At 33.9% G+C, this 26,451-nt stretch overlaps 1 protein-coding gene across 5 annotated transcripts in view; it reads left to right on the top strand.

Moving 5' to 3' along the window:
- The window catches only part of SERPINB11 (serpin family B member 11), a 30,927-nt gene extending 6,624 nt beyond the window's left edge, over nucleotides 1-24,303 (top strand). For all 5 annotated transcript variants that reach the window (XM_074279016.1, XM_074279015.1, XM_074279012.1 and 2 more), the window contains 7 exons: nucleotides 7,371-7,553; nucleotides 8,298-8,357; nucleotides 10,716-10,844; nucleotides 12,312-12,429; nucleotides 17,627-17,769; nucleotides 20,797-20,952; nucleotides 23,380-24,303. In XM_074279016.1, coding sequence (XP_074135117.1) covers nucleotides 7,386-7,553; nucleotides 8,298-8,357; nucleotides 10,716-10,844; nucleotides 12,312-12,429; nucleotides 17,627-17,769; nucleotides 20,797-20,952; nucleotides 23,380-23,781 — 1,176 coding nt within the window. In that variant the 5' untranslated portion in view covers nucleotides 7,371-7,385 and the 3' untranslated portion in view covers nucleotides 23,782-24,303. The remainder of the gene's footprint in view (nucleotides 1-7,370; nucleotides 7,554-8,297; nucleotides 8,358-10,715; nucleotides 10,845-12,311; nucleotides 12,430-17,626; nucleotides 17,770-20,796; nucleotides 20,953-23,379) is intronic.
- The last annotated feature ends 2,148 nt before the right edge of the window (nucleotides 24,304-26,451 follow it).

Raw genomic sequence — 26,451 nt, 5'->3', positions numbered from 1 at the left:
TTCCAGGTTTTTAACAGCAAGAAGTGGGGTAGGCAAGAAGTATACTAAGGAAAAGAATAGATTTTTTTTTTAATGGTTATAGGAATTTTGTAAGTTAATAAGATATGCATATGAAGATATTAAAGAATGGTAGGAGAGAGAATATTTATTCCCTTTGGTTTTATCATGGAAGATTGGAAGGAATTTTCTAAACTCGAGGGACAAAAACAAAAGACAAAGACAAGATCTAGGGAGAAAGGCTAAATGTGTGAAAAACTGCTGAGAGGGCATTGAGGATAAGGACAGAGGTCTTAGTTGAGTGACTGAATCAGAAGCCAAAATTACAAAGAAAGTGAAAAGTGAAAGGTAAGAAAGTGGATGTAGGTAGGGCAATGGTTTGATATGATAACAAGGTAAAGTGAAGGTTTAAAAAAGAACCCTGAGGCATATTTGTAAATAACAGGGAAAGAAATAGTAAATAAAAAATATATTTGAAGAGAAAGAATTCAATGAAAGGAGTAAAGATCTCCAGAAAAGACAGAAAGATGAAAAGTTTAAGGGAACAAGTAGATCAATTGGCCATTGAAAGGTGAAGGACATCTTTTTTTCTGATATTTGAGCAAAGAAAGAGAAAATGCTCAATGTAGAAGGGTTTTTAGATTTTAAAAAATGGAGAAAAAAGAAGCTCATCATAGTTGGTTTCCATTGTCTCATTAAAATAGGAGGTAAAGTCTTCAGAGAAGAAATGAGTAAAGAATAAAATTAGAGACTTGGAGAGAGAAGAAATGGCTTGGAAAAGCCACTGCATGGTAGTAGATCAGATTTGTCAATAAGACTTTACCAAGTTCAGTTAATTCCATCTTTACAATTTTTTTTCCCCTATCCCTCTTTCATTCAGCACTTTTTTCAGACTCTCATCATCTCTCCTCTGAACTATTCTACAATTCATATATTCTATAGCTAGTCTTCCTGATTCTAGTCTTCTCACATATCGAATATATTTTTTCATAGATGAATATTTTTAAAGAAAGTACAAGTTGAACCAAAATTTTCGTTGGTTCCTTATTTTCTTGAGCCTAGTTTGTCACTTATGTGTACCACAATGTGACTTCAATCTATTTTTCCTGCTTTATGTTACTAATTCCTTCTACATATTCTAGGTTACAGCTAAATTGTATCATCTGGTGCTTCTCAAATTCAATCCACTATTCTCCTTTTCCCTGTATGCTGAAGTCTGCTTCCCAAGTATCCCATTGCCTTGTACTAAATGTTTTCTTTTTGGAGCTAGAGAGGCAGAACTTTTCCTGATCACAAAGCAAGTCATGTATTAGCTATATTATGCTGTCTCTCTTAGAATTAATAGGGTAAGCAATAGTACTTTCCAATCTGACATATATAAAAAACTTAAAGAAAGATAAAAGGATCATGATTTTTAAAGGAAATAGAAAATATCTTTCTAATGACTAGAATAATATGTTTGTACATATCCATCTATTCATAATATTATATTGATTTATATATATTTATATTATATGTATATATATATATATATATATATATATATATATATATAGAGAGAGAGAGAGAGAGAGAGAGAGAGAGAGAGAGAGAGAGAGAGAGAGAGGGGAAAAGATGTGGGGAGAGACAGAGAGATGGGAGGAGACACACAGAGACAGAGGCAGAGAGACACAGAGAGACACACACACTGAGACAGGCAGAAACACAGAGACACAGACACAGAATGAAAACATCTATGAATATGAACTGGAAAAATCCTTTAGCTCAATTAAAAATAGTGTGTCTAGGGGCAGTGGCCCTAGGTACAAAAGCAAACTGCCACACAACTATCTGTTTGAGTTTGGGCAAGTTACTTCCTTTATCTGGGCTTCAGTTTATTTATAAATAAGGGGATTGGACAGATGGTCTCCAAGTCCCAGCTCTAAATCTCTGGTTCTAATCCTATACATAAAGAATAGCAATCCAACTGGTTCAGTCAGCTAGTGAGACTTACTTTAAAGGAAACCAACAAAGAAAGACATGCAAGATGATTTGATATGCCCATGAGCTTGAGAAAGAAAGCATGCTGATGATCACAGCTTAGGATAACAAAGTTTTATCTATGTTCATTAAATTAGTTGATGACAAGATTAGTTGACTTTAGACTTCTGTGAAAGACTTGTCTTGCAAAAGTCAGCTGACAGTAAACATAAGATATCACGTGCAGAAAGAGAGAAGTGTTTCTTCTCCAAAGGATTTTTATTAAGAAGAGAGTGGTATTGTCTTTGCATTTCTAGTATCTTTTAGACTCAGAGGGGGAATTTTACAATTTAGAGATGCTTGCATTTTGTAATAATTAATATTTATATAGTACTTTTGGAATTAATTTTTTTCAATGAAAAATTCTTTATTTTCTCTCTCATTTCCCCATCCCACACACAAATGAAAAAGAAAATATGCATAATCAAGCAAAATGGGTAAAATTATGTCTCATTTTGTATATTTATTTGTTTTTGTTTCACAATTATCATGGATTTTCATTAAGCTTCTAATGTGAACACAAAATCTGATGAAACTTGATTACAAAGACATAGGCCCCCTACTCAGTAAAAATACACAATATGCTTATTTTACATAATATAAATCAGACAAATATAGCACAGGATACCCAAAACATTCAGGTTCTTTTAAATTTTGTTACTATGGTAGAGTTTCCTCCTTATGGAAACTTTTTTATCCTCTTATATTTTTGGTTATTTCACATTAAACTTGAGAGAACTAGCTTGAAAGTAGGAAGAAAGATGATAAAAGGCTAGGGCCTTGTAGAATAAGGATGTTGATTCTTTAAGGATTTCTTAAGGGGGAATAGTCCCTTAATGTAGATACTGGTGTCAGTTTGTATATTTTGTCCATCAACCCTCTCTCAGGGGCATTCTTCATTTTTGACTCACTGAAATGAGAGTTGATATTTGTGTTGATCAAAGTTTCTTAAGTGTTTCAAAACTTTGTTTTTATAGCGTTGTTACTGTATAAATTGTCCTCTTGATCCTAGTACTTTGAGATTTGAAAAGCATCTCTTAAATAGATTATTTCACTTGATCTTTACAATATTCCTATGAGATAAGAACTATTATTACCTTCAATTTATAGATATGGAAGCTGAGTGTAATAGAAATTAAACAGTCAGTTCTTCCCAACTCCCAATCTGGCATTCTCTCTCTCTACTATGCCATCTAGTGAAAATAACCATTAGACAAGGGAATTGGGTTTTAGCCCTAATGCAATATTGACTAACCAGGCCAATAAATCTTTCTTATTCTATGATCTTATCTCAGAATTCATTCTAGATCTTGAGAATAACTATTATTAAAATCCTTTCTGATGGCTCATTTTGGATGATGGTGACTAATTTCTCACAGACATTGACAATGGAGGTTGTGACAAATCCTACAGAATTTTTTTAAAAAGTCATGTACAGGATAGATGATCAGAAATATGATTTTGTCATTGGTGGATCAATTTAGTTAAGTCCAGATGATCATAGGTTGATGACTTTGGAGGTGAAAAGGACTTTGGGGGTCATTTAGTCCAATCTCATCATTTTACAGAAAAGGACACTGAGACTTAGGGAGGTGAGGTGAGTTACTCAGTGTCACATGGATAGCAATAAGTAGTAATTGATCAATCAACAAGCATTTCTCAAGTATCTGCATTGTTCCAATGGCAAATACTATATTAGATGCTAGGAATACAAATATAAAAAAAATGATAATTCCTGTCCTCAAAGACTTTACATCTTTTGGGGAAGACAATATGTGCCTATATAAATATATATTGAGTCAATGCTAAACAAGTGCATAAAGTAGTTGGTGAGGGTTCCAGCAGTTGGAAAAATCACAAATGATCATGTGAAAAGTAGTTCCTGAATTATATTTTGAAACAAGAGAGGTAATCTATGGTATAGAAGTGAGGAGAGTAGAGAAGGGTCAGATTGAAATATGTTGCTAGAACTAACATGATTTGACAACTGATCATTGGCTATTTAGGGTTCAAGAAAGTAAGTAGTCAAGGATAACACCAAGATTAAAAATCATGGGGACCAGAAGATAGTAATGCTTTCAAAGATGAGGGGAAAATCTGGTAGAGGCATGGATTTTTCTGAGGTAGATAGGTAGATGAGTTAATGAGTTCTGTTTTCAACAATAAATTATGGTGCTTCCCAAAGACTAATTATGTGGAACAGAAGCTCAGGAAACAGACTGGGGGGGGTAGATATATTGATCTTAAGGATGATTTAAACTAGGGAGTAGATAAGCTTACCAAGAAAGAGAGAAGAGAGCTTGCTCATTCATCCAAGTATGAATCTTGGATCATACTATCAGTTATGGGGCATGCTATTAAATGAGGGTTCAGCAAAGGAGATTCAAAAGGAATGTTCAGACAGGTAGAAGGAAAACTAGGAGAAGGTAATATCCTCAAAAATCCAGAGGAAAGAATATTCAGAAGGAGAAGGTGGCCAATAATGTTAGTTTAAAATGCTCCAGAGAGATTACAAAAGATGTGAGTTACATTTCATTCTCATAACTAAGTAGATGTTATTATTATCTCTATTTTACAAATGAGGAAACTGAGGAAAGCAGAGTCAGCTAGTAAGAGTGTGAGGCTGGAATTAAACTTTGATTTTTCTGATTTCAAGTTCAGTGAGCTCTCCCTTGAAAACAGTTCTTTCACTCCAAAAATTTAGTTTTAGAAGAGGCAGACATGTACATATAAAAATGCAAAATATAAGAATCATTAAACACACTGTCTATCTTCTATATCAAGAACAGGGATGTGAATACAAAAATTAGATATGACTATTGGGGTAAGGAATTTTTGAAAACAAATATTTATACTGGCATCATAGACTGTCACCTTCTCTGCAGTTTACAGCTTTAAACTTTGTCTGACTCATGTACAGAGTAAGTGCCTGGCTCCAGTCATAAAGCCAGGATGTAGCAGAGATTAGATTTGAATTCAGGTTTTCTTCAAGGTTAGTTCACATTCACCTATGCCACATGGTGTCTCATCATATACAAAATCAGTGCAATATCATTTTGTGGGTGAAGGCTTTGGTTGTAGGTGATGATAAAAGACTTCATGGAGAGAGTGGTTCTTGCATTGGAAAATAGCCAAATTGTAAATATAACTAAACAAAGTATCTGAAAAAGATAGTTAACCATTCCCATCAGTACAACATTGTTCCACCAAATGATACCAAGAAAACTGTTAAAACAGTGTTTAAATTTAAAACAATTCAGTCCACTTCATAAATGAAGAAACTGTGAAATAACTTGACCAAGATTACACAGAAAGGTCCTCTATCCATTGTACTTAGCTCATAGGTTAGCCTAAATGTTAAGATTCAGTCAAGAGTATTGATTCTTGGAGTCTAGAATTCTATTATATCACATGACCAAACAGTTGAATTTGCCTTGCTGTCATATGCTTAGGTTAAAAAAAAGTACTCTAAAACTTGATCTATTTTCTATTGTTCTTCTGCCAGCATTTACTCTTCCACTTCCTTTTAAATTTAATTACGTGAACTTTGATGCTATAAATAATTTGGGGATGATGAAAAATCTTTTGTTCATGTTTACCTAAAGTTCTTATGGAGAAAACATTATCCTCACTGGATACAATGAACCAGCCTTAGGAATGAGTTAGGGAATTAGACATCACCTTTTATGACCAATTGCCCTCTTCATCCAAATTCTTCACAGAAATCTGATTTCTCTTCCACATAACAGCCTTTCAAATATTTGAAGGCTGAATCATAAATTATCAGGGATCATAGGATATAATATCCAGAGCTGGAAGAGATCTAGTAGATAATTTAGTACTCAGTTTCTTAAACTATAGACCCCATGTGGGGTCTATCAAATATGGTATATTTATATATAAAATATTTTATGCCAGGGTCAGTTAAAAATTTCTTAGGTGTAAAGGAGTTGTGAATGGAAAAAGTTTAATAAGCCCTGATCAAGAACAGAGGCTCTCAAACTTTTTGTTCTCAGGGCTCTGCTAGACTCTTAAAAGTGATTAAGGACAAAAAAAGATTAAGGATGCCCCAAAGAGCTTGCATTTATGGGGATTAGTGCTATCAATATTTACCATATTAGAAATTAAAACATAAAATTCTAAAATATTTGTTAATTTATTTAAAATAATAACAAACACATTATATGTTATATAATATTTCAGTGAAAAATTAGCTATATTTTTCAAAACAAAAAAGTTAGTAAGAAGAATAATATTATTATACATATTTTTGTAAATCTAATATGTGGTTTAATTTAAGACAAGTGAATTTTCATATCTGCTATTGCATTTAACCTATTGGGACAAATGCAAATAGTGGCCAGAATTGTGCTCTATGGCAACTTAGTAATAGTTCAACAATTAATAGTGAGCTTATTGATAGAGAATACCTATAAGTTAAACTCTATAGTTAGTGGAAAATTTATTGGTAGGGTCTCAGTAGCTAGTTCAGAAGCTAGTATAAGTTTCCACCAATAGTTACCTCTAGACTTAAGAGATTAATAGCAGCTCCCCTTTTGGTTTCAATATGTTAATGTAGTGAAAATTGAGGAAGTGAACCATTTGTATGCTAGCAAATGTTTAATCATTTTTCTAGGGAAAAACATACGCATGACATACTTTCAAATGTACTGTGCCTTATTAACATTTTCTTCATCATTTTATTAAGTCCAAGCAATCAACAAAAAATTTGTAGAGTTTATCAATTTCTGAGGTGTAAATGCTTACACTGAAAATTTGACAATTGATTCTAATGAGTTGGAAGAAGGGGAAAAGGGAGAGGGGACAGAGGGAGAGAGGGGGGGAGGGAATGAGGGAAAGAGGGAAAGAGGCAGAGGAGGAGGGAGGGGGAGGGAGGTAAAGGAGAAAAGGAGAGGGAGACAGGAAGGGGGAGAAAAGGGGGGAGAAAAAAAAGAGGGGGAGAAGAAAAGAGGGGGAGGGGGAAAGGGAGAGAGGAGGAGGGGGAAGGAGGAGAGGGGGGAAGAAGGGGAAGAAGGGTGGGGAGTAGGGGAGAGAGTTAGGAAGAGGGTACCCAATTACTTTGCCTTAAAATCTCCAGAATCTAGTACCAGACTTGCAATATAGTAGATGCTTAATAAATCCTTTTCTGTTTCGTTGATTGATGATAAAAGATGATTTGGAATCATTTAGTCTCTGGACCTAAAGCAGCTAGGTCAATGGTGGGCTGTTTCCCATTTTTAATGAAAGGTTCAACATAAGACCCATAAACCTGGAATATGAAGTTTTTGATGAATGTTTAGGTTTACCAAATGATATCCTGAAGTTTTTTTTTTTTTTTCTTTTTCTTTTCTCAGACAACTGGATTTAAAATGAACTCTCTCAGTACAGCTAATGTTGAATTTTGCTTGGATGTTTTTAAAGAACTAAGTAACAACCATGTATCAGACAATGTCTTCTTTTCCCCTTTGAGTTTGCTCTATGCTTTGAGTATGCTTTTGCTGGGTGCCCGAGGCAACAGTGCAGTACAAATGGGAAAGGTATGTATAGTTTGGGGATGAATGTTTATCTAGAGGTCTTCAGAGAATCTCTCCTTGAATTAAGCTCTTTAAACCCAACATATTTCATGGATTTTTATACTATGGAGTACTAAAAATACCCTAAACCCTAAAATTCTCCTAAAATAAGAGAAGATAACTGTAAGAGGAATATAGCATAATAAAAATGTACTGTAGAAGGGCTTTAGAGTGTCCCACTCTTGGATCTACTCTCAAGAGGGGCTGTGTTAGCTTTTGAACTGGAGATGTTTGCCTAACTTCAGTCTAAAGGCAATATCACATAACTGCAGAGTTCTTGAGATTCTCTGTTGGAATTTTCTAGGCATTTCTTATCACTGGAACTTATCCTTCTAGTATGGGATAGAAATGAGATGGGAATATAGCAAGTAGTAAATTCTTGCTCATCAGACAATGAATAATAATAATAAGGGGAGGAGTTACAATAACATGGATATTATTCCTGACTGGCCCACCTGTCTTATGATAATGAATACAAAATATATCTATATCTATGTGTAAAAATATATTTTAGCAGGAACATCACATTTTCTTCACCAAATTATTGCATTAATCAGCAGCACCGGTAGAGAGAATCAAACAGTAAACACTGATTGACTAATGTTATATGCTAGACACTGTGTTGGACTTTAGGAATATGAGACAAAAATCAAACAAATCCATGTATTCTTCCTTTATTTCCTCTGAAATTGCTCTCTCTCTTCTTAGGTGCTACACTTTAGTTATGGGGAAAGATCATCACATCCAGAGCTTGAGAAATCTTCTAAGGTATGAAATTATTGTTGTTTAGCCATTTCAGCCATGTCTGACTCTTTGTGACCTGAATTTTCTTGGCAAAGACACTGAAATGGTTTGCCATTTCTTTCTCCAGCTCATTTGACAGATAATCAAACAAGTTTAAGTGCCTTGGCTAGGATCACACAGCTAGTAAATGTCTGAGGTTAGATTTGAACTCATGAAAATAAGTCTTCTTGATATGAAGCCCAATGCTCCATCTACTTCTCTAAGGTATGAAAACTATTTTCCAAAAGACAAATCTATCCTACTATAACAGGATAGAGCAATGTTAATCAAGCAGAATTAGGTTCAGCAACTTTATTCTGTTTCTCAATTAGCTTAATGAAGACTATTGCAATAGTCTAGGTAGAGATGATAAAGGTCTGAACTAGAGCAATGACCTTGTGAATAGAAAGAGGAGGACAGATGAGTAAGATATGGAGATAAAATCAACTTGGTAACTTATATATGAAGAAGGATGTGGAGAGAAGAATGAAAGGTCACCCTAAATCTACATTTATAGATGACTAGGAGTGTGGCAGTACTCTCAATAGAAATAGAAGTTTGGAAAATAGGTATTAATTAATTCTGTCTTGGGTGTGTTGAGTTTGGAATATCAGTTGGACATCCAGATGAAAGCATCTAACAGGGATTGGAATTTAGTAGTAATTCTAGGGTTGAATGTACAAATTTGGGGGTTACTGATACAGAATGGAAACTGATGAAGTAAATTATTAAAGGAGAGACATTGTAGAGAGAGAAGAAAAGAAGTTCTAGGACAGAACCTCGGTTCTATAGAACCCATACTAAAGGGAGGAAGATAGATGGTGATCCAGTAAATGAATGTGAGGAGGAGAACAAGAAAAAGCATATTTATAAATGAGGAGAGGATATCCAGAATTGCTAAAAGTATCAAAAACTGTTTAGAGATCAAAAAAGGATGAAAACAGAAAAAAATGCAATTGTATTTAGTAGTTGAGAGCTTCTAATGACTAGTATTTACATGGTGTTTTAAGATATACAAAGAACTCTTTAATAAATTCTTATTTTGTGCTCAATTAAGCCTTTCAAGGAGGTATGATTTTTTTCCCCCTCCATTTTAGCTATAAAGAAACTGAGTATCACAGACTTACTCATAATCACTTGGTTAATAAATGTTTGAGGCAGGATTCCATTTCAATCTGGCTCTACAGATCCAACCAAGTTCTATGCTGCCTCCCTAGCTGCCATTACTAATACCACAGGGAGAGCTATTTCTGTGATTAGAGGGTCAGAAGCCAAGGACTAGAAAAGCATGCATTTAGTACAAATGGAGATTAGCTGCATAAAAAAGGAAGAATAGGTACTGAGAAAATAACTAGAAGGAATGACAAGTTTGACTGGAAATTTTTTAAGTATGGGGGAAGATTGAATGAATGAGCACTTATTAAAAGCTTATGTGCTAACTGTGAATGATACAAATAGGAAAAAAAATCCTTGCTCTCAAAGAACTTATACTCGTAAGCTGGGAAGACAACATACATAGGAGGGGCTAGATGCAGGTCAGATGTGCCTGTGGTCCTAAGGATTCATCCTTGGGGCAGATGGTAAGGACCAGGAGTCCTTAGAATACTTGCTTGTGGGGATCTGCTTGGGATCCACCAACACCAGAAGAGGAAGAGTGGAGCTGAGAATCTGTGTTCATCTAAGAGGAGAAAAAGGAAAGGGGGAATTTTCAGTAAGCTATGATGTGGCCTTCAGTTGGGAAGAAATTTACTTGGTATTAACTCTGGCTGAAGACTTCTATGTGTTCCTGATGGTGTCTGAGGCAAGCTTCAGCCAAGGAGGAACCTAGACATGTTTGTAGATAGTTAAGGGGGAGTAGGATACTGAAGATTAATTAGAAAATATGAATGATCAGTGAAGTAACTTTTTAGAGGTAATGAGAAGGGATGGGATCACAATTAGCTTTGAGAGCCTCATAATGACTATACTTATCAAGAATAATCTGGAAGGTAGGTATATTCTTAAAAAAAAAAGTTTAGTTCAACTTGGAATTCATAATGTTTGACTAAATTGACACAAACCTAATACTGGTTATCAAGGAAGCTGAGGAAAATGAGGAAATTATATCAGGAAAGTAAAGTATGAGTTATAATTCTTGAATTCTCCAAGATCCTCAGCCTGGACATGACTTTTGTTTTAAAATCCAGAATATCTTTTTTTTTTTTTTTTTTAATCTTTCAATATCTTGCATATTTGAAATAAACTCTTATGTGGTAATACCTTTGTTTTCATCTTGCTAAACACTTTCCAGTGACTAAGGGTCAAATAACACAAAGTACTATTCTTTGTTTAATGATACTTCAGTGTGGCCTAACTGGAGGGATACATTCAGAGTTTCCAGTACTATTATCCAAGATCAGCCAGTCGAATAGTAATTATACACTCAGCATTGCCAACAAGCTCTATGGTACAAAGAACATTCAATTTCATCCGGTAAGTATATCAAGAATGGCTACATTCATGGCAAACAGCATTATTGGAATCCTCTACCAAAATATCTGAAACCATTTGGTCATTTTGTCATCCTTCTTTTGCACTGGCTAAATTACAGAACAATGTTTGATGATTTCTCCCAATTTAAAGTTGGTTCTGCATTAAAAATCACCTGAGAAATTCACTTCGGGAAGGACTATATTTATTATTCCCATTAGATTGATCAGTTGAAAAGTAAATTTATATTGTGTCTAGTAAGCTGACTATGGAGTCAGGAAGAACTGAATTCAGCTTCTGCTTATGATATATATTGGCTGTGTCACCCTAGATAAATCATTTGTACCCTCCATGCCACAGGCAATTAAGACTATAAATTGCAGAACAGTTATCTATCTATATTTGCAAATGGGATTTCCTCAATGAGAGCTCCTATGCTGATGAAATCCATACTCCCCCCCCCCAAAAAAAAAACTGACTAGTATGTGAAGGAAGAACTAGAAAGCATGAAATTTGTCTGGCTCCCACAAATAAAATAGAAACCTTATGTGTTTTTTCCTGTCTCTACCTTCAAATATAGTTTCCCTTAGAACAGAGAATATTGTAGGATAGGGAAAGAGCACTGGACCAGGGACCAGGAGATCTTAATCCTGAATGAGTGACCATCCATGTGCTTGGGCGTGTTTCTCCACTGGTTTACAACAAAGGCCTTGTAGGAAGTAAGGGTCAAAGACAGAATTCGGAGTTGGAGGGGATCTCATCTAGAACAACTTTCTTCTTGTACATAAAATAATAGTAACAACAACAGTAATAACAGCAATAACTAATATTTATGTTGCTCTTCAGAACTTGCAAAGAGCCTTACATATATGATATCCTTTGATCCTGATAGTAACTTTGTGAAATGGATACTATTATTTACCCCACTTTATGATGAATAAACTGAGGTTGAGAAAGGTTAGGTAAATGCTGTCAAATTTGAATTCAGCTCTTTCTGACTCCAGGAAGTTTGTTTACCTAGTGGATTTTACTCTATATGACTTTAGAAATCATCTGCTTTAACCCTTTGCAAATTGTGGACACCAGTAAACCATCATATTCAGATAATTGACTCGGCCCCCTTTCCACCAATCTCCCTGAGCCAAAGTCCTCTTTGTGTAAAATGTGCTTTATTATACTCATGCCACAGGGACTCCGTAGGTAGAGGAGTACTGCACTAGGTACTGTTTTGTCTTTTGCCCATGTGGGCTATGTTTGTCCAGATGTGGCTCACAAAGAGATAAGGTTAGATTTCTATAGAGTCCCTTTTTTCCTAATCCCCTTATCTTTCTTCAAGGGAAACATATATTATACTTAAAATGCTGGTTTAATATGAGCTGTGATGATTTTTAAGAGGCATATTGTGCAAGTGACTTTATTCTCATTTTGCCTTTAATGACTTTTTTTGTAAATTTGTATTTTAAATTACAGCAATATTTAAGTTGTTCAGAAGAACTATACCAATCTGAGCTACAGAATGTAGATTTTAAGCATACTCCAGAGGAAGTCAGGCAAACAATTAATGCCTGGGTTGAAAGTAAGACAAACGGTAAGCTCAAGTCATGTTCCAACTGCAGTACCTGCCAAGTTTCTGTATATGTTCTATATATGTCAAGAATGTGGGCAAGTTTCCTTCCCTGAGTAGTTGTTGAAGATGCCTGCAGAGAGAGGTCAAGTCCTTTGTAATTCCTGGCACTGAAAATGAAGGCCAAAGACAACTGTGTTTGCTACTGAAAGGATATTTTCAAATGGCTTTTACAAAGGACTGATTTATAGAACAAAGAGTTTCAGGATGTAGATCTCTCTGTCTATTTGACTTCTGTGATTTATCTGAAATGACAGCTTTTTTGAAGTTTCTAGAATGGCATAGTATAAAGACCACTGGATTAGGAGTCAAGAGATAGAATTCTTGCATTTCAAATTTGTAGCTCAATTAATCCTACCTAGAGTTGAACAAGAATCCATTTCACAAAATCCCTGAATTTAATGGAGATTCTAATCCTTACTCCGCTAACTGTGTAATCTTGAGCAACTCATTTAACCTGTATGGACCTCAGTTTCCTTCTTGTAAAATGAAGTTAAAGTCATGTAGTTCTAATGTATGTTCTTACATATATTGAAACTTTTTCTTTTTAACTGAGCACATATAGTTCTAAGACCTGAGTGATATACAGGAAATACAATCGACTCATTCCAGGGGTTGATATATAACTATAAAAAGAATTAATTTGGAATTTGAAAGGTCCTGTAATATGTTCTGAAGGGCTTAAGTTTCTTCATTTGTAAATTGAAAGAGTTGTATTGAATGTTCTCAAAGTTTCATCTTAACTCTAAATCAATAAACCAATATTTTCACAAACCATCATTGTAGAGCTATGTATAAAATTGCCTAACATTTAAGTCCCTCATTGTAGTACGATGAGTTATATTATAACATTTAACTGTGAGTATAGTAATTGTAACTGTTTACACAGATAACTTACTGTTGATATCTGTTACAACAGATACAAGCAGGTCCTATAGGAAAATTGAGGTTTGCCCCCATAGACCTTAGGAGTGAGAATAGTACCACCACCATTACCAAGACACAGCTCAGTGTCTTGCAATTTTATATATTTCTCTAAGCATATCACTCTATATAAACTTAGGAAGCACCTGTGATTTTGTAAGTGTATTTACAGACTGTAGGTATGGGGATCACTTCATTAATACAGAGTATGGTTTCTTTATGACTCGGGAGATAAAACCTAAGAAGCAGTTTGAAGGATGGTTAAATGATTTGCCTAAATTTACAAATTGAGTAAGTTTTCAGAGGCAGAATTTAAATCCAGGTCTTCCTAATTCTATAATTAATATTCTGACCATTAGATCATATTACCTATTTACATTATTACCATGATACTTGTATATAAGTACATATATACCTCCAATATGTATTTAAATTATCTATATTTATCAACTCTTGCTTAGCATATATCATAAGTCATACAAATAGAGACACATATATACTCATGTCTATAAAGTCTTAAATTCTATAGTTTTTGATATGATACAAATGACCAAAATTACAATAGATTGGTTTTCAATAATGACAGTATGGTTGGTAATTAACGAAAGAATACTGTGATTAAAAAGCCTATGTGTACCTTGCCCCTTTTTCCCCAATCTCAAGAGGTATTTTCTATTTACACTTACTAGATGCAAAAGAGAGGTCCCTCTTTATATTCTCCACCTTCTGTTGTTTCTCCTTTAATCAATATTGTTGTTTTTTCATGACCTTATAATTTCTTTACCATTGCCTTTCTTCCTTTTTGGAGGATTGGACTGAATATTCAATTTTTAATTAGATATGACATTGCACATGAATTTATATAATTTTATAAAATTTAAAGACAAATGGCTAAAATTTTATTCTACTCTAAACCTTAAAGGACAAAATGTTGGCCAATTTTTACTTTTTATGGGTCAGCATGGGAGGCCATGACCTCTAATTATCAATTGAGTAGACTCATTCTCTATGTGATGCTGTTGGGATACGCAGAAAGCCTACATTTGGAATCAGATTATTTTGGTTTGAGTAGAAACCTTGCAAATTTTTGCCTATCATTTCCTCATCTTTAGGATAAATCTTTAAAGTCCCTTCTAACTCTAAATGTATGAGGCTAGGAACTTGTGCATAACCATGGATTTGTTCTTGTACCTCAGAACATACCTACTTATTGTTTTCTAAAGCAAACTTTAGAAAATAAAGATCTTTGTCTGAAGACTTTCATAAATATTTTCTGTGCCCACAGTGAGGCCTATTTAATCCAATAGTAGCTCCCCATAACAGAATTAAATTTCCCTTTCATGTGTCTGTAGTTCTAGGTAATATGAATGGAAAAAGTGGGTATGTTTGTGAATACATCAAATAGCCTCCAATACCCCTTCCAGCTGTAATAGTTATGATATTGTGATTAAAGGGAATAAGAGAAAGTGCATATAATAGCTTCTGAGATTTAATTTTTGATTTTGTATTTCATATTTGCTCTCACCTTATGATTTTATTTCATAACCATTTTCTATATTCTATGTAATATGCCTAAGACTCTTCTTGTCTCTTAGTGAAGGAGCTCATGAGCTCAAAAGTTGTCTCTTTCTCTCTGAGGTTAGTTACCAAAGGCTTAAGCTTTCCCACAGCTACTGTTAAAGAAAAACTCTGCTCTCAATAGTCTCATAAAACATTATCTCAGCAATTTTTTTTTGTTTTATCTTTGAAAAGTTGTATTTAACTGACCTTGTTTCAGTTTTAGCAATTAAAAATTTGGTCCTATCAACCCCCCAATGGCCAGTGAGTTTGCATATCTAGGTGTTTATCAATGACCTCAACCCATATTATGGACCCATAAAATTCACAAAAACATTTCTTAGAAATGGTCTTCATCCTATGTGTGTATGCTCTGCCTAATGTAACTAATCATATTCCCTCACTCTGTAATGCTGGACAATTACATGGTTTTTATTCTGTTTTTTGTTTTATGCTTATAAAAATGAGAAACATTTTCAATTCAGGGTTTTTTGGCCAGAGGCAGAGCCATATGATCCATCCTTTATAATAATGCCAGCACTCTATTAACAAAATGTTATCTTGTTTAGAGAATTGCCTCAATTTATCTTTTTGTTAAATTTTGCATTCTCATATTCTATGGGCAAGTGGCACAGTAGATTGAGTGTTGGCTCTGAAAGACTCCCGAGTTCAAATCTAGCCTTAGACATTTACTAGCTCTGTAACCCAGGACAAATCAATTAAACTCTGTCAATTAAATAAAGATCACAACAGCACCTATACGTCAGGATTATTATGAAGATCAAATGAAATGATATTTATATTCAGCACAGTATATAATATACTGGTATATAATAGGCTTTTAATCAACACTGATTTCCTTTCTCCTTATGTTCTACTGTGGCAAGAATCAAGTTAATTAAATCTAAAAGCTAAAAACAGTGTGGTTGAACATCAAAATGTAAAAAAACAAAAACAAAAACAAAAAAACCTTAAATGTTTACTATGTGCCTAGCACTAAAGAGGAAAGCAAACCAGTTCTTGTTCCCTGGGACCCGTATTCTAATAGAGTAAGAGAACACATATGGGAGGGTTCAGCTGCAGGGCAGATTGAAGTCTCATGATCTTTAAGATTTAGTGACAAAGTAAATTGTAATATGTCTTCATTAATGTCATTTCCATTAATGTCATTTTGATTTATGATGTTGAACCATTTTGACAGTGCCAAGGCAAATTTCTGTTTTTGAATCTTTAAGAAATGGGCAAAGGCAAAATTCTGGTGATGACAAATTTCTTTTTTTGAATCTTCAAGAACTATGGCTACTGTGGAAGTAGGAACTGTATTATATATAGAGGCAGGTTGCCAGATCACATATCTATAAGGATCATTTCTCTGGATGTTGGGATGTTTCCTGTAAAACTTTCTCCCCTATGTAAATAAAGCCAAATGTGCATTTAGATAGAAATACTGTAACACATACCTATGGCATAAAGTAATTTTCACAGAGGTGCTATATTCTGTCCTTATTTGTGTCTTCATATAATACATAGAATACTATTAGGTATATATCAGACACAAAATAAGTTTGTATTGACTTTTTGGATTGATTTAAAAAATATTCACTTAGTGGGGAAAGATATTATTATTATTATTATTATTAAACAGTTGACATATAAAACTTTCCAAAGCGTTTTGTATATTTAATCTCATTTGATCTTCACAACATATATGTGCTTTTATTACTCTTATTTTGTAGATGAAGAAAGTAAGTCTGAGAGGCAAGATAACTTGTCTATCATTACATAATGAGTAATTCTCTCAGGTATGATTTGAATTAGAGTCTTTTTGATTCTAGATCCAGTGCTCTCTCTATTATACCTAATTATGAGATCCTTGATTTCACTAAATCAAATTCTTTCTATTTGCCCCTTATTATGACTTTAGGATCTTAGGAAGCTTCTTACTGGGACTTAGGTTACCAGTTAGTACAAAAATTGCTTTGCTAAATATAGTTGTCTTACTTTACATAGCAATTGTTTTCTAAGTTATATACAAATAAAATTTTTGTAAACTGGCCCATTTTAAATGTGTAAAAAAAAGTACTTTCTATTCTAGTGAATCTTCTTACCAAAGTTGTTTGCAATGTATATAACTACTTTTTGGTTAATCTTTTTCTTTTAATTTGGATTTTCCATATTGTTTGCTTAAAATATAGACACAATCCAAATTTGTGATACTAGTATTAATCAACCTGTGAAAAATAGAATTTCAAACTAATAACATAAAAATGATAGAGAGAGTTAATTAAAGTATTGTCAAACAAGTACTATTATTGTAGGAGAAGTCTTTGCCATTAAATAACCATAACAATTATTTTACTGGAGCAGAGAGAGATCAGCACCTCCCAGAAGCTCTCATGTTCTGACTAGATAGAATGAGTCTTTTTTTTAGTTTTGGAATGGATTCTGATTTGATGGAGAAACCAAGATGAAGTGAAAGATGAATGTACAAGGAAATGAATAAGGAAAAAAGGAAAAAAAAACCTTTGGCAGTTCAAACTGATTATCAATGTGGGAAAAAAAAATCAAGTCAACCAACAGATCCAATTCTCTTGGAAATGATCCACTATTCCAAGCCTCTTTGTGTAATAATAAAAAGCAAACAATGTCCTTTTCTTCATTTTGTTTTTTATTTTAAAAGGAAAAATCAAGAACCTGTTTAGTAAAGGAACAATTGATACTTCTTCTGTCATGGTCCTGGTGAATGCCATCTACTTTAAAGGACAGTGGCAGAATAAATTTCAGGAAGAAGAGACAATTAAAATGCCCTTTAAACTAAGAGAGGTATGTAATTCATTTTCATATTCATCAACATTTGTTTGGAGAATACAGTTATCCTATGGGTACAATTAGCAAAAAGTCCATGCAAAAGTTGGTCTATGTTTATATAGATTCCTTAACATGTTTTAAGTTATTTAAGAGTATTGTGAAAGTTTCCCTCCCCCCAAGTCAATTGATTTTTTTTCCCCTACTGCCTATAAATGTACCGTCTCCACCACCAAAAATCCTCATTTCCATCCATCTATCCCTACTAGTTGTCATAATATATCTCTCTTCTCTCTTTATGATGAGGGGTAAATGATGAGGTTAGAGGTAGTGAAGAGGTGCCAGAATTGGGATGAGGAATCCCCTCTGGTTGGTGCAGGTCCAATTCAAAAGAATTTGTAAATCTGAAATCCAAGTGGCAGAAAAGAAAAGGAAGCTCTCTTAGCTGGCAAAACTACTCATTAGGAGTTTGGCCATGAGAAGTCATCTTTGCTAGGAAGACAGACTTCTTAGTGGCAAGGTCCAGTCAGGAAGGCAACAAAGGTTAACACTGAGAAGAGGGGGCAGTTAGGTGGTGCAGTGGATAGAGCACTAGCCTTGAATTTAGGAGGACCCGAGTTCAAATCTGGTCTCAGACACTTAACACTTCCTAGCTGTGTGACCCTGGGCAAGTCACTTAACCCCAGCCTCAGAAAAAACAAACAAACAAACAAACAAAAAAACCACTGAGAAGAGAATATCTCCACAGTGGGCAAAAATCCTGGCAGGCAGCCTTGCCAGGAAGAGAGCTTCCTTGGCAAAGCAAATTCCTGTTTCAGACTTCTGCAAAAAATTGGGGGTCAGAGTTGTCTTTTTTAACCTTCTAAGGCTTGAGGCTTCAATGTTGTCAATACCTGGGGCTTTTCAATCTCTGATTGAAAAGAAATTGCTTGTCTTGGATTAAATCTTCAGTTTAATAGAAGGGCCAGATCTCCAATTGAATGAAACCACTTAACTTGGGGAGGAAGGTGTTGTCTGGGAAAGGTATGCTTTTCCCCATGATTTGGGAGCTCCCCAGAAGGGGATCCAGGACTCCCAAAAGATCTCAGTTTACTTCATTGAGGCTAAACTTGAGAAGACTACCACAATTCCCTCTCACTTCCCCCCTCCCTCTCTCCCTTTCTCCCCCTTCTCTCCCTCTCAATCCTAATCCTTCTTGATCTGTCTGCAGCTTTTTATATGCTTATAATACTCTTCTCCTTAATACTCCTTGGTACTTAATACTTGATATTTGATTCTTTCTAGATTTTCACTGTTATCAGTTGGTTGATAATATTCTTTCCTAATTCTCTTACCTATCCAACTCCTCCTTCTAATTACTTTTGCTGACTCTATTCAGGTTATTCTTATTAACCATAAGTGTTCCTTAAGACTTCCTTATATGTTCTCTTTTCTTCTTCCACTGTACTATTTCAGTTAGTAATCTCATTAGTTATGTATTCAATAATCATTTTTATGATGAGTATTCTCTAATTATCTAATTATCTAACTTCTCTGCTAACCTCTAGTCTTGCATCTCCAAAAGTCTATTGGATATCTTAAATTGAATGGCCCATAGACATCTTAAATTCTATATGTCTCAAACTGAATTCATTATTTAAAACCTCACATTTTTCAAACTTCCGTATTTAGACTTTTTAGTCTTGACTCCTCCTTCTCATTTTTATTATCTCCATAAAAGTAGAGAGAAATAAGAATACTTGTTCTATTTTAAATTTTAAATACAGATAAAGGGTGACCCACTTTATGAGCCATTTCGATCATCTTTTTGTCTTCCCTTTTCTATTTTCTTCCTCTCCTCTCTGTTTCCCTCTCTCTTTGTGTAAACACACACAAACACACATTCAGAGTCTCATAGTCATAGTGAAAATTTAAACTTTAATAGCTTTTAATCTATTGACATATAAAAAGAAATTCATATATATACTTATATTCACGTGCATATTATGTATTTTATATATATATATATATATATATATATATATATATATATATATATTTATAATAGTATCTCAAAAACCCAAAGCAACTTTAAGCTTTGATAGCTCAAATAGCTTAAAACTACACTAAGACTTTTAGGACATGGTGTGTGTGTGTGTGTGTGTGTGTGTGTGTGTGTGTGTGTGTGTATGCACATATGCATGTGTACAGCACATCTATTTACTGTACTTATATTTCAATGAATCCATGATTTTATTGATGTAGGAGTTCCCAGAAGACGTTCAGATTGTAACACATTTGCAGCCTTTTAATCCTGTGTGATTTTTGTTTATATCTTCTTCCTCTCCAATACCTTCTGGAGAAAATCTGTCCAAAGCACTAAATATTTTCCTTTAGATCTTTCAACATTAAATGGGTACTATATAGCACTTGTGCCACCAACATGTTATCCCTTATTATATGTTTTATATGTATGTTATATATTATATATTATCTCCTATAAGTGGCTAGACTAACTCTTTTATGATCAAACACTTTTTGGATGATGTCTATGAAAGAACACCATTTTTTGGCATGTCATCACTCAAAATATACTACCAATTAATCAATCCAACAAGCATTTACTTATTACCTACTATGTGCCAGGCACTGTACTAAGTACTTGACTACAATCTCTTTGGGCTCGCTGAGCAATCTTCTATTTTTTCTTAGATCACCTGCAATTTTCATTCATAGTTATATAGCATCACTAAAAGAATATAAATGTTTTTATGTCATGAAACAGCTTGAAATTGTTATAAACATTGGATAATTTTCTAAGTGCATTTTGATTCTCTTGTTGTCATGTTCAGTTTTCAACCCAGCTCTCTGTTCATCCACAATATTGTCCATCTAAGATATGGGATGTGGACAGATGGACTAACTAGCTACATATTGTACAAACATGAAGACATACATACATATGTAAATATGTATGTGTATCATTCATACATACATATCCTATATACATTTGTGTTTTGCATACCACAGAATGTTCAATGTTTTTATTTTTCCTGCTCCCAATAGGGTAAGAGTGTACCTGTGCAGATGATGCAACAAAGTGGAATATTTAAAGTGGCGCTCATAAAGGAACCTCATATGCAAGTCCTAGAACTTCCATATGCTAGTGGAAATCTAAGCATGCTTGTACTTCTTCCAAAAGACACAGAGCAGATAGAAAAGGTAAAAAAAAGCTATTGCAAAATTATTCATAAACATGTACTCTATGTATGTCACATTCATGGATTATTCATTCAGCAACAATTTGTTGGGCACTTTTGCATACATAGCCCTGGGTTCTGTGGAGAAATCAAAGGTATTAGAAGTTATAATCTGTCCTTGAAGAGAGTCTACTTTGGAAATCTACTTAAGTACAAAGAATACTTAAACGAAATAGCTGAAGAACAATCAAAAGGTACCATGTAGGCAAATAAAGGTCCATAGTGAACAAAAAACTGAAAGATCAAATTCAAGCTCTGCTACTAAGTAGTTCTGTGATATTGGGCAAATCATTGAACCTCTGGACCTCAGTTTCCTTCTTCAATTCTGTACATTTACATTCCTAGTATTTAGAAGACAAGTTTAGGGGATATATATATATATGTATATATGTATATATGTATATATATATGTATATATGTATATATATAATATGTATATATATATGTATGTGTACATATATATATATTTATATAACTGGACAAAATACAGGCTTTTCTTTTAAGAAGTTTACAATCAATGGAGGTGGGAAGACATGTGAAAAAGATATAGATAATCATCACACAAGATAAGTGAGTTAAGTACCATGGAGAGGTCCTGGGAAAGTGCTTGAAAAATTCCTGTCATCTTGTGAAGGGGGGATTGTGTCAGGAGAAGCTTTGTGAAAGAAATTAAAACCGAGTTGATCTCTGAGAGTACAAAAAGAAATACAATTGTAGGGAGGAGGGAAAGGAAGGGAATGTCGAAAAAAATACAGTTGGACCAAATGATCTTTAGTGTGGCATTGTAGTAACCATTCATGGGCCTGATTCAACCACTAATCAGCACAAAACTTTGACTTATTTTATTTTCCTGATGTCTTCCAGATTACCCTACCTTTGTCAGCCTGATGTCCCCCCACTTCTAAGGTTATAATCATGGTGTCAGACTTATTATGGACATTTGATTGATTTTAACCCTACTTTAGCTCAGAACTTTTGACCTTGAGATATGCTAGCCACAGCTTATTAAAATAGTAGAGATTTATTGCCATGTGTCACTATGTCTGGCATATGCCTGGATTGAAGGGGAATAAAGTTAAGGTATAAGCAATATAATGTGAAGTTAAGAATTTTTGCAAGAAATAATTTGGTCTTTGTAAGGAAATATGAACTTTAATATAATAAAGGATAGAGTCATATAGAGAACTGTTAAAGACAAAGCATTCATTAAATAGGATAGAGATTGAGGAGGACTTAAGTTTAGAAGAAACCATGTTATATGAATGTTGTTAAGCACCAAAAGTTGAGGTTTGTTCATGTGAAGAATTCACATTCTCTTTGGCAAAAAGATATATTTATTTAGGCAAATAAATTTAGACAAAATGGAGGAATAATATAGACACCAGAAATAGTAAATATGAAATAGAATAGGAGAGCATATGAAAGACAAGTTCCTCAGTGGAGCTCACAATACCCAGTAGAAAGGGAGCACTCCATGAGGTTAAAGCATGCTTTTAGCTGGCAGGCTAAATCCTGAAAGGGACTTAACACCCTAAAAGAATTAGCCATAAGAAGAAGTACCTACCATGTGCCAAGTGCTGCAGTTGGCAGGCTAAATCCTGAAAGGGAATTTATGCCCTAAAAGAGTTAGCCATAAAGAAGAGAAGTGGGGTCAAGAAGTATAATAGAGTTAGGAGAGATAGCACATGGCATGGGGAAAAGGTAAGAAACAAGACATCATGATACAGAGTGCAGTGGTAGATTGATCCATAAGTAGATTTTATAGGAAAAATTTAACATCAGGGACATGACTAGGATTTTTGATAAAGATGGGAAGATAAGGCTGCCCAAGACCTCTATAGAGGGTGGGTCTCAGGGGTTTGACTAATTTGAATTTCTGACTGGAGGACCTCTGCAGAGAGTGGGACCATGAAGCTAAACTGATCACTATTAATATCTTTTCTCTACTTTCCTTAGGGATTAATTCTTTAGCTTTTCTCTGTCCCATACACCATTCAGGATTTCATCACATACAAGTAGTCATTAGTGTTCTTAGATGAAATAGTTCACATATAATGGTGATTATGTAAACATAGTACAAAGCAGTAAGAAAGGGATGGAGGAGAGGTAAGAACTGAAGGTGATAAGTTATAAACTAAAGTTGAAAAGATGAATTATAAAATGCAAGCAAGAAGCATGATTTTAATAGTAATGGAGGGGGCATGTTCAATTGAAGACTTTTTAAACTCCAGTGAAACTTGATGATCATGTGAAGGAAAAAAAAAAAAAAAAAAAAAAAAAGGCAGGAGGGGAAGGCAGTGTATGTAGCCAGTCTCAGAGAACCATAAAAATAAATCTAATTTTTAACGTAGATCCTATGTTAGTTTTTATTTTGTGTTTTATCTTTTAGATTGAGAAGCGACTCAACTTGAAGACATTCAAACAATGGACCAGTTCTTTGATGACAAAGAAAGAAGTTGATGTTTACCTTCCCCGATTCAAACTTGGAATTAAATATGAGTTAAATTCTTTGTTAAAAACACTAGGAATAAGAGATATTTTTGACCCTTTAAAAGCTGACCTTTCTGGACTATCTCCAAGTAGAGACTTATATTTATCAAAAGTTATACATAAATCCTTTATCGATGTTAATGAAGAGGGCACAGAGGCATCTGCAGCAACTGGGGATGTTGTTGTTGTAAAGAGACTTCCCATTCGGATCAGGTTCTTGGCTGATCACCCCTTTCTTTTCTTCATAAAGCACGCTAAAACCGACACAATTATTTTCTGTGGAAAAGTCTCCTCTCCATAAACAAAGAGGTGGTAGTGGTGTCAGTCAGGGCTAGGTGTATCTGCAAAGGTATAAGGGTAATTTTCATGCTTCTGCCACATGGGGAGAGAACCACAAGATTACAAAACATTTGTAGATCACCTTTTTTTCCCCCCATTCTTCCCTTCTCCTAGTCCTTACTTGACAATCTTTAGTAGGGACATTGTAAAAGAAATAAGGTCAATTTAAAGCATGTGTTTTTGTTTTGTTTTCTCAACTGGGCATTTTGATGAAATTTTGCATAAATCTAAATAACTAAAAACCACAATCCTAGAGAGAATCACAAAAACTTAACTCTGTTCCAGGAAAAAAATTCACTAAGTATCTACTGTATTATGGGTATTGGGACTCAAAGGTGAAATAGCTTACATTCTTCTTTCAAAGCAAGCTAGCAGGGAGATTGAGGTCTGGAAATCTTCTTTTGAAGCTGGCATTCATGTGTAAAGATGATATTATTTTGGTTCATAAATGTCATACTGATTATTAATAAAAGAATGAACTAAATATTAATTTCCGTGATAACTTTTAATTCCTGGAAGAATGAAATATAAAAGGAACTTTGAAAATGCTAATGTGTGCATTTTCTTGTGATAAGTTAAAAAAAATAGCAATGGTTGGAGGAAAATCATTGCTTAGGAAGGAAGCTAAGTAGTTCCATTAGATTTCTTCTACCTGGAAAAAGTAAAGAAAGCAAGTTTTGACATCTCAGTACTTAAAGGAATAATAACTTTTACCTTAGAAATAATAGAGTTGAAATAGCTCCCCAGGAGCTTCTAAAAGATGCCAGAGAGTTTTTACTTTTTTTTTGCTTTGCCAATTTGGAAACATGAAAAAGAGAGAAATCCCAAGAATAGAAAAAAAATGTCAAAAAATCACAAAGTAAGTACATTTGAAAGTTACATGTAGGATTTATTATACACTTGAAAAATTAAAGTAAGGATTACTTAAGATCACTTAATTCTTTTTCAGTTCTACTGCTTTTATTTTTAAGCTTAGAATTAAAAATAAAAGGAAATGGGGAGGGTGGAAGAAAATAAAAGCTATCAGAACCCAGTCGAATTAAGAGAAACTGTCTCCTCTCAATTTTAGTCTAAGCAGAGAGAATGTAGGAACAATTTGTTTTCTTCTTTGATCTCAATTCTTGTCTGTCGCCTAGATAAAAAAAATATATATAAAAAATACTATTGGTTTAAGATTATGCCAAAATATACTAGAAAGCTGAACTAATCCAGACTACCAGATACTTTCATTTATAACAATCAGATGTACCTTTTTGGGCTTACTGGATTTCTAGTCACAAGCAGGATGTATCCATTGAGGATTGCTGCTACTATTTTCAAGGATCTGAGGGAGGTCCTTTGGCAAAAACTGAATGGCTAGAGGAGCTAAAGTCTCAAGATAGTATCCTGTCTTACAGAGATTTTGGGGAGGGGATGGCACCAAGGATAGAGAAAGTAGATTGATGGATGTTTGATGACAAAATGCATAAGTTGGGGAAAAAAGAATTTTAATGATTTCTTTTTATTATTTAAAAGATTTTTAATTGCAGAAGATGTTATTCTTTACAGTATATAGACATTTATTTTGTGATAAATATAGCCTCCTGAATCCTCAAAGTCTTCAATAGGATTATACCTGCCTTTTTCAAAAGTAAAATTTTATTTGTGTTTTCTTTAAATCAATTTTAAACCTTGCCTAGGACTTAAGATTTATCCAGGCACTTTTTTTAAGCTTTAATTATCTTAAATAGTTGTCTCCAAATTTTTAATTTTTGAGCATATACTTCCAACAAATTCATTTTTGCTTGTTTATAAATCAAATACATGTAATACTCTGATAGTATTACATTATTAGCTATGTGATAATGTACATTATAAAACACAAAAATTAAAGAATGAGATAAAGATGAAATATTATTTAAAAATATTATTTCTTTGTGATACAAACCTTTTTTTCTCTAACTTATCAGTAATTTTAGTGAGCAATGTGCCTAATACACTTCCTGATTTTGGAAAATCTTGATTTCAAACTTGGTGATACAGTGAATCAAAGATTTGATTTTAAATTTTATTTTGATACCTGATTCAATGATATCAGAACTCAAAAAAAAGTACATTTTTGAACTTGCTGAATTATCCACTAATTATGCAAATTTAAAAAACCCAAGGAATAAATTTCCATTTTCCCTGATAACATTCAATTTACTCTTGTAAACTAATCAGAAGGTGATGCATTTTTAACATTTTTAGTAAATAGGTTCAAAATCCATCCTTTAAATTGGTTAAAAACTTCATTAGCTCTGTTTTAAATATATAATATATATTTAATATATAAAATAACTTTTTCTACAGTGGAAACACACATTGTTCACAGCAAGTCTGAAAGGAGTCAGTATTCAGGGAAGAGAGTGTTTAACAGTACTCAATGCTGCAGAGAGGTCAAGAAGTATTTGAATCGAAAAAAGGTCAACAAATTTGGCAAGAATAGATCACCAGTAGCTTCTGAGAGGAGAGGTTGGTTTCACATGAATGAAGAATCAAGGATAATGGAAAATGAAGAATCTGAGGGACTGGAATGGTATTGGTGCCTGGGTGAAGTTAGGTTACCATCATACTGACAGAGTGATTTCCCTCAACCAGAAGTGATAGCAGA

Source organism: Sminthopsis crassicaudata, chromosome 1 (genome assembly GCF_048593235.1).
Source record: "Sminthopsis crassicaudata isolate SCR6 chromosome 1, ASM4859323v1, whole genome shotgun sequence".
Taxonomy (NCBI): Eukaryota; Metazoa; Chordata; class Mammalia; order Dasyuromorphia; family Dasyuridae; genus Sminthopsis; species Sminthopsis crassicaudata.
The sequence above is the reverse complement of the archived record's forward strand: the minus strand, read 5'-3'. Positions and strand labels throughout refer to the sequence as shown.